The 18,053-nt window shown below is 40.4% G+C and overlaps 1 protein-coding gene across 1 annotated transcript; it reads right to left on the bottom strand.

Moving 5' to 3' along the window:
• Window positions 1-350: 350 nt before the first annotated feature.
• zdhhc15 (zinc finger DHHC-type containing 15) lies at window positions 351-16,784 on the bottom strand. The gene is made up of 12 exons (XM_002931791.5): window positions 16,569-16,784; window positions 12,956-12,982; window positions 12,024-12,118; window positions 10,352-10,472; window positions 9,789-9,858; window positions 7,631-7,663; window positions 6,942-7,062; window positions 6,347-6,479; window positions 3,709-3,835; window positions 2,541-2,650; window positions 2,376-2,449; window positions 351-1,736 (listed from the first exon to the last, which is right to left on the bottom strand). Exons 1-11 carry the CDS (start codon window positions 16,702-16,704, stop codon window positions 2,406-2,408), a joined length of 1,017 nt encoding a protein of 338 aa, XP_002931837.1. The 5' UTR covers window positions 16,705-16,784; the 3' UTR covers window positions 351-1,736; window positions 2,376-2,405.
• Between the last annotated feature and the right edge of the window lie 1,269 nt (window positions 16,785-18,053).

Below are 18,053 nucleotides of genomic sequence, written 5' to 3'. Positions count from 1 at the left end.
GAAATCATGCCGCTGCGTATGCCATCCCACCGGCCTCGGGCGGCTAATCTCCCCGTGTACCAGAGCCCTTAGACCGATTTGGCAGCTTATCGGCCAATGTAGGGGCAGCAACAAGGGGCATGCCCGCCAGATATTGATCGGGCAGGTTAAAAGATTTAGTTGGATCGGGGACCGCACCGGCTCGTTGATGCGGTACCCGAACCGAATGCGCCCATTGGCGCCATTATAATTCGATCGTTTGGCCCCAGATCGAATTAGCCTACATTTGCCTGATATCACCCACCCATAGGTGGGGATATCGGGAGAATATCTGCCATGTGTATGGCAACCTTAACTAAGTAAAACAATCGTGGTGCATTGTGGTAACTCTTCTTTGGGCAAAGGGCACTTAGTTTGACTGGTAGGATTTTAAAGAAATGGCCCAAGTGTCCAGATTTACAGAACATAGACCAGAACATACTAAAATACATAATTAAGAATACATAATTACATAATTAGATTACAAGGATACAACCCCATCCCTTTTGTTATCACTGTTTTGTAAGCAGGAGTAAATTAACTATTCTCTGATAATTTAATGTTCTACCTTGCAAGGACCAAACATGGAGTAGCTTCAGCTTCACTGTTTAGCTCAAGAAATAACAAAAAACATAGATCTTTTGCTATTAAAGGGGTTGTTTACCTCTGAGTTAAGTTTTTGCATGGTTTCTTAATTATTTCACTTTTTGTTTGGGAGCTCTACAGTTTGGAATTAAAGCAGCCATCTGGTTGCTAGGATCCAAATAACTCTAGCAACCAGGCAGGGGTGTTCATAATAGACTGCAATATGGAGTAATAAAAAGTAACAATAACAATAAAATTGCAGCTTCAAGGAGTAATAGATTTTTGGCTGCAGGGGTCAGTGACCCCTATTTGAAAGCAAGAAAGAAGTCGGAAGAAGATGGCAAAAATGCTAAAACTATAAAAACAAAAAATGAATACAAATAAAAAGTTGTTTAGAATTGGCCATTGTATAACATATTAAAAGTATACTTAAAGGTAAACTACCCCTTTAAACAATAAGCAAAAGGCATGTTTAGCACAAGGTCTAGTCATGTTTACCAAGGGGATGTACTGCCCCTTCAAAAGGTAACCCTGTGAATGTACATATATACATCTTTAATTCCCATCATCCTACTTAAGCTGAAAGAGCAGAATGATGCTGGGAATTGCGTTCCTGCAACATTGTCCTACTTTACATCATAATGAAGTAGTGACTTTTATCACTAAATAAAGCAAAAAGGACAATATTAAAAACAAGACTTACAGAATCCCTATTCTGTTCCAAACACAAAAATACTGCAAAGAGGTGAACGGATATCTGATGTCACTAAAAGACAGTAATTAAAGAAAAACCCATTCCCTTTCCAGTATTTTTTTTATCTGTAAACTAAATTTATACAAATGCCCCAAGCTGATAAACAGCTCACTAATTGTGCAATGTACAGTGCATTTGAAAATCCACAAAACAAATAGTTTTAAATATGACTGGTCCACTTTCCCTTCTCACATCCAATCCCCCCCCCCCCCCCCCCCCCAAATTCCAAAAGAACAGCAGCCTGAATACAGCGGCTCAGGCTAGGCCGCCCCAGAGAGGTACATTGTGTTCCTACATCACTTTGCTCCAGGATAGGCAGTCTGGATTCCGTCTCTTTAGTGGGGCATTCTGGGAAATATGCTTTTTGATATTTTGGCCCCTGCAAATCAAATAAAACAGAAGGCATTTCAATTTTTCACCAAAAATACATACACCAAGTTAAGTAAAGCTAAGTAACGGAAAGTTGCTCTGGATTAGGACTGCCCACGTATGGAGTATTGCAATTTAGTAGTTATTTGATGGGATACTTACTGAGCTGGCATCTGGCATAGAATTCAGTATGCATGTATACATGTGTCATACACATATGTAATTGCAGACATAACGATGATAAAATGTAACAGTCTACCATGCAAAGGGTAATCAGTGTTCAGTAGTGTAAATATAGAGTGAGGAAGCAGACCTGGTCTGCTTCTTCTATAGTTGTGTAGAAACCCTCCTCCCCAGCCATTCCCCTACCTGAGGGGTTAGGAGCAGGGTGTTTAGGGTGCTGTGTGCACCGGCCACAACTGTGTTGGACACAACAAAATCACATCAGTCACAATACTACCTTGTGATTACGACAACACTGTGATTTAGGGGAAAAACATGGTGATTGTGCATGAAATTACACTTTGCAACCCCGTACGTCTTAGTTTTATAGGTGGGCACATTACGTGGTGGTCTTGTATGCACTATATTCAACCGGTTACTTAATTTAATCCCACTAAATATCAAGCAGACCTGTATATACACTTACCTTTATTTAAAGTTTTCCAAGTCAGAAATACTATTTCTCTATGTGTACGGTTATGTTTGATGTTTCACAATATGCTGGAAAACAAGGGAATGTGTTTATTTTAGTCTCTGAAGCTAAAATTTATTTAATTAGAAAACACAATTCAAGGTCCCTCCTTTTACCTACCTTGGCTCTCTTCATCTGTCATATCATCTTCCCACTGATTCTCTGCAGCCAAAAGTGGGTTTCGGGACTCACAGACCATTCTCATTGGATAGGTAAAACCATCCCCAAGGCTTAAAGGACAGGACACATGCAAGTCAGACAACAGTGAACTCACACAGATTGTTTACAAGCAACCACTGCATTAAAAGTGCTGTAAAAACTAGGGAGCAGCGCACTGTCCCAGGGGCAGGGTACCAGTGTATATTTGCATCAGGTACCATGTACTGCAAGATGAACCATTGTACATACACAATTGTGCACAGTTGGCCACTAAGGTATAATTGCAGAGGCATTTAATGGCAATGGGAAGCAACATCAAACACATATGTCTTTATAGCAACAAGACAAGCAAGTTTAGAGAAAGTTCACTTTCTCGTACAGCACTGAGCCTACACTTTGCCTGTTTTTTAAATATTTTTATTGATTTTAACTGTTGAAAGGTAGAAGGAAGATAGAAAGGGGGAAAAGGGGCGGGGAAAGCTGGAAAGTCTCAATCTTCATTCAGTGGATGTCCCAGGGGATTCAAATACTTTCAAACTTGCTTGTACAACCTCTGGCTAAGTAAGTAAGCTCATAGAATTGACCAGGGTGATCCATTTGCCAAGTGTTGGTTGAGTGGAGCCCATCCAGTGCATGACTACCGTCTTTTTAGCATAAAAGAAGAGTAACCTCATGAGATATCTAGTATATGTTCTGGCCACCAGGGGGTCCAATAATCCTAGCAAACATGGTGTTGGGTTGTATACTTGGGGAAGTGATAGTTCTGTAGCCATAAAATGTATAACCTGTTTCCAGAATTTCTGTACATTGGGGCAGTCCTATAATAGGTGCAATAAGTTAGCGGAGGGGGCCTTGCATCTCAGACATTTAGGGGAGGGAAGTCTTCCAATAGTATATAACAGTTGGGGTGTAAAGGTGGCCATACACGCTAAGATCCACTCATTTGGCGAGGTCACCAAGCGAGTGGATGTTCTCCTGATATCCCCACCTACGGGTATAGGCGTCCGTTGGTTCGGGGACCGCATCAATGAGCCAATGTGGTCCCCGATCTGACTAACTTTTGGGCCAACTGCAAAATTTATTTGGTCAGACTTTTTACTGGTCAAATGTTTTATTGCAAAACACCTACCTTGTGAATACAGGAATCAGCCATAGTTTCTTATTCTTTCCAAACACCTGCTGTAGGTTCCTATGGATCCCCAGGTGGAAGCCATTTTTATCAGGGCCACTCTGAAAAACTGGAGCTGAAAATGCCTCTAAAAAGACAAAGAAACCATTTTTGCTCAGACAACAGAATTGCAATACAATGCAATACATACATTTACATTAAGCTCACATTTTCTCTGTAATAATAAAACAGTACCTTTCACTTGAAAGTCATAATACATTCTTACTGGAGGTAGAACAATCCTATTGGATTTAATTAATGTTTACATTTTTAGTAAAATTTAATGTTTAAGTTTTACAAGAATTTTTACTAGAATATAGGTCCCATATATATTACACATATATATACATTTTATATATGTATTGTATACATATGTACACACACACACACTCTATATATTAGAAATTCCATTTTCTTCTGTGGTACCTTCTTTACTGCATCATATGAAACACTAGAGTTGCCTTGCCAATACTCATCTGTTTGTGTTACTGTACAACTTTTAAAGCTTTAGAGGCAAGGTTGGGTAATTATAATATTCTAAGTCTTATTTTTCTATTTTCTCCTAGTACACAATTACCTACATGACATGTAGGTAATGAATGAAAGCTACACAAGCAGCACGGATTATGTCTTGTGTGCTCCCATGTGATGGGGAGCATGTGTCTAAAGCAGTGACTCCCACAGAGCAGTATTTGGCATCCAGTTGACAATATTGTGAGAGACAACCTCATATAGCCCACGAACAATGACGCTATGTAAAAAAATAATCCTTTGCAATAAAGGATTGTAATTACTTTGGCGTTTGCAAAGCCTGTGAGTGGGTTACCACAGCAACAAGCCATTATAATATTAGGCACATTGCTGCTGTTTTCAAGCATAAGGGAAATGGAATTTGCAGAGCACCACCTGCATACAGGCAGGCATTTGGAAACAGTGAGGAATCAGGAAAGAAGAACACAGTATATAATTGTGCACCTGTGACAAACATGATTATGTGATAAAATAAAAATACAAAACAATTTACCCTTAAGTGCTGGATCTTTGTTGAAAAGTTCCGTAATATTTAGAATAAATGATTTACAGAAAGGCACAGTGATATTTTCCAACTTTAATAGAAACGCCAACTATTCCTATTTAAACCCAGGCAATGCCTCCCACCAGAGCCCTGCTTACTAACCTGAAAGATGTCATGCTTGGAGGCAGGACACAGTTCTTTTAGGCTGGGGCCAGGTTTATATCTGTCCTCCAGCAATTACAGTGATCACTGATATAGGGCTACACCAATAAAAATCATTAGCCATGCAAGGTTTTACACATGCATAGAGACATGTTCCTGTTGCCCAGACGGGTCAGCATACCTTCATTTTAAAATACAAAGACTCCTTTACTGACATAGATGCTAATCTGCACTAAAGCAGTAACCCATAGCCATAAAACAGCAGATAGTTTACATTAGTCTTGTGCAAGTCAGGCAACAAAATGAAATGGGAAATGTTCAAATAACAAAAGTAGAACATTAGCTTAAGTTCAAATATCAATATCAACCGACCAGCATGCAGAATTAAGTGATTTGCTGTTTAAAAGGAAACATCTGATTTTCCGGCATGCACTACAAGGGCTAGAACTAACTCTGAGCTTATTATATTTTTCCCTAAATTTGTTGCTATTGGTGTCAGCAAAAGTGCACTTTAGCACCTATATTTAAATGTGCCCAGAGATGCCTTTGGTTTTAAACATCTGAATTATGTATACAAAGCTGTCCTACCACAGCAAATGGGCACTACATGCCCTTTAAAGTTAGCCAGTAAAAGTACAGGGAAATGGAAGTTTTATCATTTTGTCGTTTAGTGGGTGGCACGGTGGCTCAGAGTTAGCACGTCTGTTATGCAGCACTGGGGGTCCTAGGTTCAGCTGTGACTAGGATATTATCTGCAAGAAGTCTTGTTCGCCTCGTATTTGCAAGCGTATTCGTGAGATAATCCAGTTTCCATCCATGATAAAAAATATACAGGCAGGTTAATTGGCTCCTAACAAAACTGTCCCTAGTGTGCTGAATGTGTTAAAGGAACAGTAACACCAAAAAATGAAAGTGTATAAAAGTAACTAAAATATAATGTGCTGCTGCCCTGCACTGGTAAAAGTTGTGTGTTTGCTTCAGAAAGTCTACTATAATTTATATAAATAAGCTGCTGTGTAGCCATGGGGGCAGCCATTCAAAGGAGAAAAAGCACAGGCACATAGCAGATAACAGATAAAACACTATTGTATTCTACAGAGCTTATCTGTTATCTGCTATGTAACATGTGCCTTTTCTCCTTTTTTTCCAGCTTGAATGGCTGCCCCCATGGCTACACAGCAGCTTATTATATAAATTATAGTAGTGTTACTGTAGCAAACACACCAGTTTTACCAGTGCAGGGCAACAGTGCATTATATTTTTATTACTAGCTCTTTAATTTTTTGGTGTTACTGTTCCTTTAAGGACCTTATGTTGTAAGCTTCACTGGGCAGAAACAATATCTGTACAGCACCATGTAAACATGCCAACACCACATAAAGGATAATCATAATAACAGTTTATAAACTGTATAAATCTTACCAAGTGTGGTCCTGTTTAGGCTAACAAGCCAGCAGTGGTATCCAAAGAGAAACATTAAGCTGACGAAGAACATCAAAGCCACAAAAAGCAGGAAAAGCACATGAAATTTTGCTTGGCCATTTGACAACGTATCCTGTAAGCGAATAAGTGACTGGTTATTGCAACAAACAAAAATATTTCAAAACAGTATATTGGTGTTATAACATGTGACTGTGTCACTATACAGTACACAGAGCAATGGCCATGCTTTCCTCCAGCCTATTAGCTCCATACAGAATAAAGAAATAGCCCTGAACTGTGGGCCCTAAATATCAACTGACCAAAATGTATATTATCTGTATATATTTGAAGCATCTCCCCCCCCCCCCAACAAGCAATTTGACCAAATGGCCTAACTCTCCCTATGTATGTCATCCAAGAACTGAGAGTCTGCCTCTCTGCACAACCGGCCATTTGTATTTATATCAGGCCAGTCACTCTCTGGACTGGTAGACAAAATATGCTCCTGCATTTATAATGCACATATCCTTACACTGTCCAATTCCCAATTTTTTACATGTCTTATCACTGGATTTTCAGCAAAAATAACACTTACCGTCCAGTACAAAATGAAGTACTGGAAAACTGTGCAGCCAATATACAAGCAGTACAACATTGCATAGGCAAGGAAAAGAAGGAAGAACTTGTAGTTTGAATATCCTATGCAGTTATTTACCCTAGAAAATAAAAATATGTATAAAGAGTATTAAGAGAGACAGAAAGGAAATTCACCAAAAGGTTTCAAAAGTGCACAAGGAAGCCTTGTGAATACTACAAAAATGGCATAACAGAGTTTATATTCTGCCTGGTTGTTCCCACCTGCATTTAAAGCTGCATATTGTTAAAGGCAGCATGCTACATTTATATGCGCTTAATGCTCATTTGCAAGTATGTTAAAACAGAGAGATAAATCTTGAACTAAAAATACAAAAATGAACTTAATTCTAGAAAAGAAAGACATATATACAACACAGGCCAAGTGGCACACTCCCACTATATAATAGCCAATTGCCTGGGTGTTCAAAATTAAATCACAGGAAAAATGGTTTGCCAGAAGTGATCCTCACAAAGCCCTAAGTTGTGCGTGATATTACAGATATAATCTGACTTCGGAAGCTGTTTATCTAGAAAGCTGCTTACTATCAGAGATAATAAAAGATTTAATGTGGAACATAAAGACTTAAGACAATATTGGATATTAAGTCAGATATGAAGACGAATGGAGCGTGTGTGCTGCTCACTTACCAAGGACAGTGATGATCCATCTTCAGAACACACCTGCAGCAGGAAGAAAAAAAAGCATATAACATATAACCAAGAGCACCCCTTTTTCTGGTAACACACAGCTTTTCTAAAATACTAAAAAAATAACTCTCTAGATGGTAATAAAAAAAACTTCCTATTAAAAATACGTGTAACTTACTGCAGCCATACCCAACAGCCTTAATCAATGAATACCTTGATGGGCCAATGAAGGCCTCGTGTTCACCAAACATACCTTATAAATAACTTAGTGATTTTAAAAATTCAATGTATAAACAACTATCACTTATTAATGTATTTAGTATTACAATGCATTACATGCATAATATCACCCATGTTTACTAAATACACCTTACTAATAACTAAGCAACTTTAGAAAAGCAAATGCATAAGTAAATATCCCTTATAAATGCATTCAATATTACAATTAATTAGAGACAATTATATATGTATACATAATAACAACCTCCCCATGATGTGAACAATATTAACCCACTCCAAATAGCCAATTGGATATAGAGAAAATACTGGAGTAATAACCAAGCAATTTTCTTGGGTGTGTCTGTGGATCTGGATTTCCTCACCTAATCACTGTGTGTATATTTGTCATTTATGTCACTGGTTACAGAAACAAGCTTATTTAGCATTAGTATTTTACTGCTAGTGGGAAAAATATGCGTGTAACATAGTTCTTACAGTGCCAGTCCAGGTGTGTGCAAGATCTCCTTGTGCCCCCATTAGTCCCCACCTAAAAATGACTTTCCCAAATGACCCACAGTAGAGACTTCTGGATTAAGTGGAACTAATCTAAAACTTGCCTTTGTTGATTGTTGTCTAGCAAGTAAAGTATAGGTAGGTCAGCAAAGTTGTGGCATTCCCTCTTTTATTCCCAGTATAGATAACTTGGTAGTTGAAAGTTAGTTTTATGCCTATTTCTGATTTTGGCAGATCAACTGTCTCTTTTTAGGAGGCTATCTGCCTTTAGGTATCAGCAATCAGTAAGCAATCTGTTGTAGTTCAGCTCAGCAACAGGTCAATCAAATTTTATTTAATTATAGGGAGTAGTACCACAGACTAAAAATCAACTCAGAAGGTGTATCTGCAAGTTACCTAAATTTTGTGCAGCAGCTCAAGCTACATTACATTACAATTAAACATCTTGCCGAAAAAGCAGTGAGCGCAAGTGACTGGCTTATAATGCCCCTAAACTGCATCTGGCTTTACAGGGTGACGGGAAACAAAGGTATTAGGGCTCTGGCACACGAGGGAGATTAGTCGCCTGCGACAAATCTCCTTTGTTGCGGGCGACTAATCTCCCCCATATGACATCCCACCGGCGAAAATGTAAATCGCCGGAGGGATGGCATACGTGGCGGCACGATTGCCGAAGTTGCCTCTCGAGGCAACTTCGCCGATATCCGCAAATTGCGCCACCGCGTATGCCATCCCACCGGCGACTGCGACTAATCTCCCCGTGTACCAGAGGCCTTAAGGTTATTTACACAATGAACCATACACAGTTTACTGTGGCTCCGCTACAAAGCGCAACAATCAATTAGCATTAAGTTCCTTGGTTCTCAACAGGCAAGGTCCTGGCCATTACATCCCAAACATTTTGGCCTTTAGGGAGCTACAGTTTTAAAGGTAGAAGCAATATTAAAAATGTAACCTACATATCATGGAGAAGTTTTTTTATTCAAAGTACTATCTACATTATACACTATACTATATGGCTGAATTCACTGCATTGCACTAAGGGTGAAGACACAATGGGCTACTTGTAGCAGCTACTTTTTTATGGCAACTAAACTCCAGAAAATCCCCCCCTCATAGACAGTGCTGAGAAATGCCTCTGCTAAAACACACATGAAGACAGTTATCAGTAAAGGATCAGCATTGTCAGTTTTAGTAGCCACAACCAGTAGCTGCTACCTAATAGTTATATGTCAGTTTTGGCATGTAGTTACAGTTTCCAAGGTACTGAACTGTCTTGTCTTTCTGATGTATGGGTAAAGAATAATGAAGTTATTAAAGAGCTTAGCCTACCCAAAAAGAGACCAACCATCATATACAGGTATATAAGCTTCTCCATTGAAACCTCCCATTGATAAACCCCCCCCTCTCCTTCCCAAACACTTACATTCCACAGACTGAGCAGTGGTGGCAGCGATCAGGTTTCACTATCTGGCATGTTTCACAAAATCGGGTTGCTGCAGAAGAAACAAAAGGTTAGGAGTAGCATACAGCCGTGGTTATAGATACTGACACACTGAAATGTATGAACAACTTTCACAGAGATCTGTTCAGGTATAAGTTCCGTTATCTGGAATCTCATTATCCAGAAAGCTCTGAATTAAGGGAAGGCCATCTCCAATAGAGTCCATTTTAAGCAAATAATTTACATTTTTAAAAAAGATTTCCCTTTTCACTGTAATAATAGAACAGTACCTTGCCCTTCATCCCAACTAAAATATAATGAATCCTTATTAAAGGCCTTATTATTTAAAATTATTTTTCAGTAGACAAAGTATGGAGATTCAAATTATGGAACGACTGCTTATCCAGAAAACCCCACGTCCTGAGCATTATGTATAAAAGGTCCTATACCTGTACTAGAATAAGGGGTGCTATCATGGTAAACATGTGTTCTGAGTGTTTAAATGGAACAATTTAGATTCAGTAGAATGAAAGTGCTGCACAGACCTCCACTTCCAGTCCGGGTATAAACTGGTAATTTTCTTGCAAACTCCGCCACGATTTGCTTCTGAACTTCGGGTCGTTCTTCATTGTCGTACCGTTCCTTTTCTGCATATGGCAGCAAAAACTGAAAGTACAGTTAAACCTTGATTACAGTGAAACAGGAACATGACAATAATCTGGTTCAACAAAGTACCATTCAATAGAACAGTCCCATTCAATAGTTTTACTAAAGCAAATTAGAACAATAAATATGTATGTGACAAACAAGAAAAAGAAAGCCATAGACTGGATACTGTCCGGCGGTTCAGCAACAGAAATAACCCTGCTGTATTTAGTATACTAGTTCGGAAATCTAGCTGCAAACATGCCAGGCTCATTTCCCAATTTTTCCCCTCTGTCATACTCTGATAGTATAACTTTTGTTTTTTTTACCAACAAAGAGCACTGAATAAATAGAATATAAATCTATATCACTTTTGTGATAACAGTAAAGGTGGCCATACATTAAAAAGACATCCTTGTCTAGTAAGGTTGCCAAATGAGCGCATCTTTCCGTGATATGCCCACCTAAAGTGAGGTGGGCAATATCGGATTGATCCGATTGTTTGGCAAAAGGGCCAAATTACCATAACAGGGATACAGACCATCAGGCCTATACTTAGAAGTTCAACAGGTAAGAAATAGGTAGTCTGCATTTATATGTGCAGGGAAATAAAGGTCAAATATTTGATGTCTGTTTATCATGAAATAAACAGTGCTTGTCACAGCTAAAAAAAACCCACCATAAAACACGCTATCATAGACATACAATAGAGACTAGTTATCAGTATTGTCTATTTTGTAGCCATGACAAGTAGCTGGCTACAAGTAACTCCGTGTGTCGTGTGTCTTCATGCTCTCAAACAATAAACATAAACAAACGTTGTGTGTCTTCATGCTCTCAAACAATAAACATACACAAACAAAGTCAGAAGTGGCAATAATATTTTGATTAAATTATTCCTTAATCTGCCCTAGCAACTTGTTCCCAACTCCATGGTATATTTGCAATATGGCAACTATCTATGTGGCAGGTCATTTCTGTACATGTATATTAACATGTTATAGTGGTACAACAGTCTCCTTTGTGCCTGCCAAGGCATCAACCACCTAATAACAGTAGAGACACAGCTTAAAAAAAGGTGCTTAGCGAATTTCTTAGCCACAGATAACAAGTTTGTCTCACTCATTAGCTCCTGTATACAGTGTATTTGCAAGGTGTTGACTAGATTTCTCCTTATCGAATAGCTTGTTACCCATTTAGCAGTTTCCTACATGTTATTCTTTACCACTTACACCAGTGATCTCCAACCAGTAGCACGCAAGCAACAGGTTGCTCCTTGGCTGTTGCTCTGAGACCCCAAAGCAGATGCTTAGTTTTGAATTTCTAGCTTGAAGGCATGTTTCGGTTGCATAAAACAAGAGGTACTGCCAAACAGAGACTTATATAGGCTGTCAATCCACAAGGGGGCTACAAAACAGTCAATTGCAGCCTTTATTTAGCACCTTCCATGAACGTTTTTCATTCTTATGTTGTTTCCCAAATCTTTTTTACAATTGAATGTGGCTCATGGGTTGAAAAGGTTGGGAACCCCTGGCTTACACGTATAGTTGCAGTTTCAGTCCTCTCTCTCACCTTTTTTGTTGGTTGCTTTGGGGGTGTAAAAATTGCTTTCCAGTAAGTCCAAATGAAGAGCACAAAAACCGTGTGAAATAGCAGGAGGTATGTGGCTGGTGATGAAAAAGAAGGACATTTAACACACAGAAAACAGATAACTTGCTGCTCATTGCTGGTAGATAATCATGCTATTGGGAAGGGGAAAGTTGTGGCATTTTGTTCTGCTTGGAACTGACCAGAGAAATGTAAGGGCAGTCATATCTGCTCACTAAATTAATTCTCTGAGCAAAGCAACATCACGTGGCTTTCTTTTTCTTACTAACTTATCTCCAATGTTTCCAGCTGGCCAAAATGAAAAGCAGGTGGTGCTCTAGGTTCAACAATATTGTATTTGCAGTGTTAAAACTAGGAAAAATGAAAAGTACAAAAGTTCTGAGAAGTGAGCAGTTTCACATTAATTTATTTAGAGCGTTTACATTTTCTTTAATTATGCACATGAGTTCCCATCTCAGTAAAGTATAATTTCCTTACCACACTTTACAGTCTATTCTATCAGAACCCAATTAGCCTATCAGTATGTTTTATTCAAACCTACACATACGCAGGAAGAACTCCCTGTGGAGCAGTATTGCTCACAATTAACTGTTCTATGCTGCTATGGGATGGTTCAATAATACTGTTGCATCTGAAGAGCTCAGTAAGAACTGCTTTATTACTAGTGCTGCCATTGGGCTACTATTGCTTCTAATAAATAAGCATTGCAAGTCTGTGCTATGCATATAGAGAAATCAGTTTGATTTGAATGAAGTTACTGGACTACCAGACCCAGACTGGTAACTTGTGGATTCTGGTAAATGCCAAAGGGACTGCTGTAAGGTTCTAGTCATTACTTGTGTACTTGAAATGCCAGGGCCTATTTAAATCCCGTTCCAGGCCTTTGAGCTACTCACCTTTTTCTGCTGGGTTTGTTACAGTCACTGTGGGAGAAAAACAAATCAGTATTAAATTAACACAATAACAGATGCTTCAGTGATTTTACTTATTGCACTATTCCTTTACATGTTGCTTAAAGATAAAAACTTTTAGTATGTTGTGCAACAAAATAATTGGCACTACGTTGGTCTAGGTGCATGCACGTGGAACAGATTTAGGTGTTAAAAATAAAAAGTGTGCTTTTGTTATTACATGCCAAAATCCGCTCTGTGGGGCAGAAATGTGAATTTAGAGCTTAATGCATAAAAACACACCCATGTTCTATTTATTCTTATGGGATTTTTAGAAATGTATTTATCAATGGGTGAAAAGTAGAGTTCACCTTTTGATAAATACACTTCTAAAAATCCACAGGAATGAATAGCGTGTGGGTGAGTTTTTATATATTTCACTCAAAACTCACATATTGATAAATCTGCCCATGTGTGTGTGTACACGGGGTCACACAGTGCCTGTCAGTGCACTTGCATCACATAGTGGATAGAGGCGGATCAGTTTTTTTCCCACCTGTGTATATATGAAGGTGGAGAAACAGCCTGGAGTGGAATTAGCCTAAGGGAAACATTCTCCAGCCTGTTTGATCGCAGAAGCTACTGACGTCACAGCACGTTAATATCTGCCCAGACGGTTTGCTAAAGACATATGAAACCTTGTATTTCATTGAGCAAATATGACCAACGGAACACTGAGTAAGCCTGTACTAGTGCTGCAGCCGACAGCTATCGCTTATGCTTGCTTTTCTGCGTCTAACAGGCTATACAAACCAAACTGCTACTGGTTTCTATGAGTTACTTCCCAAGTAACATAAATCATATATCCTAACTTTTCTAACATCAGGCATGCTAAACCTATTGTTGATACTCTCACGATTCCCCAAAACCTCAAAACAAACACCAAACCTCCCTCTAGCCGTTAAAGTCTTAAAGGAGACATATCCTTTAAAAATTAAGAATGTACCAGAGAATTATACTCCTCTAGATATAGAAGGATTGTGCTTTAAAAAGTTGTATTTAAGACTGATTTATTGAGAAATTCCACCAAAACCCCACTATTCCCGCCCATCTGTTCCACTTCCTGCTGGCTGAATTCTCTGGATGAGCTGGGGAGCCGGCGGCCCTCTGTACACTGCACTGTAGGATAGGAACCAATCAGCAGCTAGGCTGACCTGATAGGGAACAGAAGCCTGTCTGTGCTTGTGTGAGTGCAGGGCTGTGATTGGCTCTCCCCCTCCTACTATGCTTCTGGCAGGGATCGTTAGGACACGCCCACTCTTCATTTCATACTGAACGGAGAAGTGATAGAATCTATAGGGAGCTCCAATAAAGGGGCCAATGTTTAGCACAAAGGGAAACCAGCACCGTATATTATTCATAATTGCCTACAAAATTAGGGTTTTTCCCATTTATCCAATATGTCTCCTTTAACTAAAATTAGCTTGAGTGGGCCCTCCTCCATTTATATCAGTCAGTTGCACAGCTCGACTTTTGGGGTGTCCATGCAAAGAAACCCTGGGGCGCACTCCCACTTATATTAGTAACATATGCCCTCCTCCTTAAAGGAACAGTAACACCAAAAAATGAAAGAGCTTTAAAGTAATAAAAATATAATGCACTGTTGCCCTGCACTGGTAAAACTGGTGTGTTTGCTACAGTAACACTACTATAATTTATATAATAAGCTGCTGTGTAGCCATGGGGGCAGCCATTCAAGCTGGAAAAAAGGAGAAAAGGCACAGGTCACATAGCAGATAACAGATAAGTTCTGTAGAATACAATAGTGTTTTATCCGTTATCTGCTATGTGCCTGTGCCTTTTCTCCTTTGAATGGCTGCCCCCATGGCTACATAGCAGCTTATTTATATAAATTATAGTAGACTTTCTGAAGTAAACACACAACTTTTACCAGTGCAGGGCAGCAGCACATTATATTTTAGTTACTTTTATACACTTTCATTTTTTGGTGTTACTGTTCCTTTAATTTAAACATCTGGCACCAGCCCAGGGTACTATTGTCCAGAACATGTTGCCACCATCTTGTTCCATGGCACCAGCCCAGGGTATTATTGTGCAGAACATTTTCCACCATCTTGTTCCATGGCACCAGCCCGGGGTACTATTGTGCAGAACATGTTGCCACCATCTTGTTCCATGGCACCAGCCCGGGGTACTATTGTGCAGAACATGTTGCCACCATCTTGTTCCATGGCACCAGCCCGGGGTATTATTGTGCAGAACATATTCCACCATCTTGTTCCATGGCACCAGCCCGGGGGAATTATTGTGCAGAACATATTCCACCATCTTGTTCCATGGCACCAGCCCGGGGCACTATTGTGCAGAACATGTTGCCACCATCTTGTTCCATGGCACCAGCCCGGGGGAATTATTGTGCAGAACATATTCCACCATCTTGTTCCATGGCACCAGCCTGGGGTACTTTTGTGCAGAACATGTTGCCACCATCTTGATCCATGGCTCCAGCCCGGGGTATTATTGTGCAGAACATATTCCACCATCTTGTTCCATGGCTCCAGCCCGGGGTATTATTGTGCAGAACATATTCCACCATCTTGTTCCATGGCACCAGCCCGGGGTATTATTGTGCAGAACATATTCCACCATCTTGTTCCATGGCACCAGTCCGGGGTATTATTGTGCAGAACATATTCCACCATCTTGTTTCATGGCACCAGCCCGGGGTACTATTGTGCAGAACATGTTGCCACCATCTTGTTCCATGGCACCAGCCCGGGGTATTATTGTGCAGAACATGTTGCCACCATCTTGTTCCATGGCACCAGCCCGGGGCACTATTGTGCAGAACATGTTGCCACCATCTTGTTCCATGGCACCAGCCCGGGGGAATTATTGTGCAGAACATATTCCACCATCTTGTTCCATGGCACCAGCCTGGGGTACTTTTGTGCAGAACATGTTGCCACCATCTTGTTCCATGGCTCCAGCCTGGGGCATTATTGTGCAGAACATATTCCACCATCTTGTTCCATGGCACCAGCACGGGGTATTATTGTGCAGAACATATTCCACCATCTTGTTCCATGGCACCAGCCCGGGGTATTATTGTGCAGAACATATTCCACCATCTTGTTCCATGCCCATAGATTTGCCCTGCCCTGAATACATCAGCTGTACATACATTTTAGAAAAGGTACTGCTCCATGCTTGTGCCACCCAGATTTGAAAGGAGAAGGTGCCAGCCTGGGGTTGGCTCACTGGGGGTGGCTAACAAATTGGCAGCCCCTACTGATTTTACCCTTCCCTCTACTTTATGGGTATTGCATATAAAGGCTTCATCTATACTGACCCACCACATACACCCCGTTCTCTAAACAAACCCAGACTAAGGAATGGATACAATTACAGTGCAGTGACATTAGGAAACCAGACGTACAACTCTGTATACCACACACATTTCACCCCCAACAAGCCCCTGTCAATCTCTCGCACAGCCCCGCCCACACCTAGCTACGGATTTACAAAAGCTTGGCTGAGACTTCCTCATACAATCCGCAACCCAAGCGCTCCGCACCTTTCTTGGCTCCACACTTACCCAGACACAGCTCCCAGACGTAGGCATAGTAGGACCACAGCACCACCAAGGATATGATAACCACAGGCACCCACGATAATACTCTCTGGCAGCACCTTAGCCCCCTGGGCAGAGCCACCCTGCAGCCAGCCAACATCCTTCTCTCGGAGCTCGGCTACTCGGGTCTGCTCGATCTGAAATCGATTGGTTTTGATCAGACTCTGCTGCCAGGGAGTAGACGCATGCGTTGTTGCAAAGCTTGTTCTTTACTGACCTCTAGCGGTAGCTTTAGTAAATGCATATTTTCTCTCCGGCCCCAATGGAATTAGGGTAAAAGGCACAGGTGTGTAACAACGGGGCAGTAGGCGCTATGGCCGCTACAGAAAGGAAACAGAGGGTCCAATGGGGCCCTAACTAATAGAGAATTTTAAATGTGATTGTGAAACATATGACCTTTGCTGTTCATACAGCGTATCCCCCCTGCCCAGTCCAACCCTGCCAGCCTTCTTATAGTTTTCAATGGCATCGATTTACTAGCCAGGTGGCAACCTTATCTAGTGCTAAATACTGCTAAACCAAATCATAAAAGATATGGGCAAAGTACAATCAAAGCAAGTTTCCAGTCAGTCTCATTGAAGAGATGAATAAAACCAAGAAATGGAAATACAGACCATCAAAATGCCTCTTGCCTGTCTGCGCATAGGGAATGTTCTGGCCACAGTGGTTACAAGGGTACCGCCACTCACACATTTTTGTGTATTTTCAGATTCATAGGATGAGTGGAAATCTGCAACTTATGTATTGACACTGTAGTCAGTAGTGTTTGGCAGAGCCTGGCTAAAGGTGGCCATACGCGGCAGATTTCAGTCTTGGTCCGACGAACGTCCGGATTTCGATCAAATGTTTAAATGCAATGATCTCAAATAAACAGTCAGATCTAAATAGCATTATTAAAGTTGGAAAAAAAACAAACAAATCGAGCGATTTTCTGACTACAAACTCAAAGGAACTACGGAAACAGTAGTGACGTAGGTAACCGTTTACCCCAGAACAGACTTACGTACAGTCATAAGGTCATGTCGCCCAAGGTATCGTCCGATACAGAATACTGTATATGCACAGATTTTATCGTCATCCGACAGAGATTTTCTAACCTGTCCAATAGAATAAATCGCCATGGTACAACAATTATCAGGACACGTCCACACACGGTCCGAAAGTTGGATGAAAATCGTACAAAACCACCTTTCATACGATTATATCACAGATGGGCATCTAAGGCAAACCCTTGGCTTTATCCACTACTCCCTGCAACACTGCCCTCCAATGGCAACTGCTTGCTTTTTTTTTTTTTTATCCTTCCCCTCTACTCCTCTAAGAGAAGAGGTATGTGTCCCCCACTGTTTTGGTAGTTCCAGCCATGGTGGCTGTTTAATTTACACTAGAATTATATATTATGTATTTTGCCTCTTCCCAATTCACTGAGTTACATTAGAGTAACAGACA

This window comes from Xenopus tropicalis, chromosome 8 (assembly GCF_000004195.4).
Source record: "Xenopus tropicalis strain Nigerian chromosome 8, UCB_Xtro_10.0, whole genome shotgun sequence".
Lineage (NCBI taxonomy): Eukaryota > Metazoa > Chordata > Amphibia > Anura > Pipidae > Xenopus > Xenopus tropicalis.
The sequence above is the reverse complement of the archived record's forward strand: the minus strand, read 5'-3'. Positions and strand labels throughout refer to the sequence as shown.

What these genes read in the sequence shown, in the direction of transcription:
- zdhhc15 (XM_002931791.5), bottom strand. Translation starts at nt 16,704, where the DNA reads ATGTTGGCTGGCTGCAGGGTGGCTCTGCCCAGGGGGCTAAGGTGCTGC. An exon ending in CGTCTGGGAGCTGTGTCTGG is followed by an intron (nt 12,983 to 16,568) that starts GTAAGTGTGGAG and finishes TTTCTCCCACAG; the next exon opens with TGACTGTAACAAACCCAGCA. An exon ending in ACTTCATTTTGTACTGGACG is followed by an intron (nt 6,480 to 6,941) that starts GTAAGTGTTATT and finishes ATTCGCTTACAG; the next exon opens with GATACGTTGTCAAATGGCCA.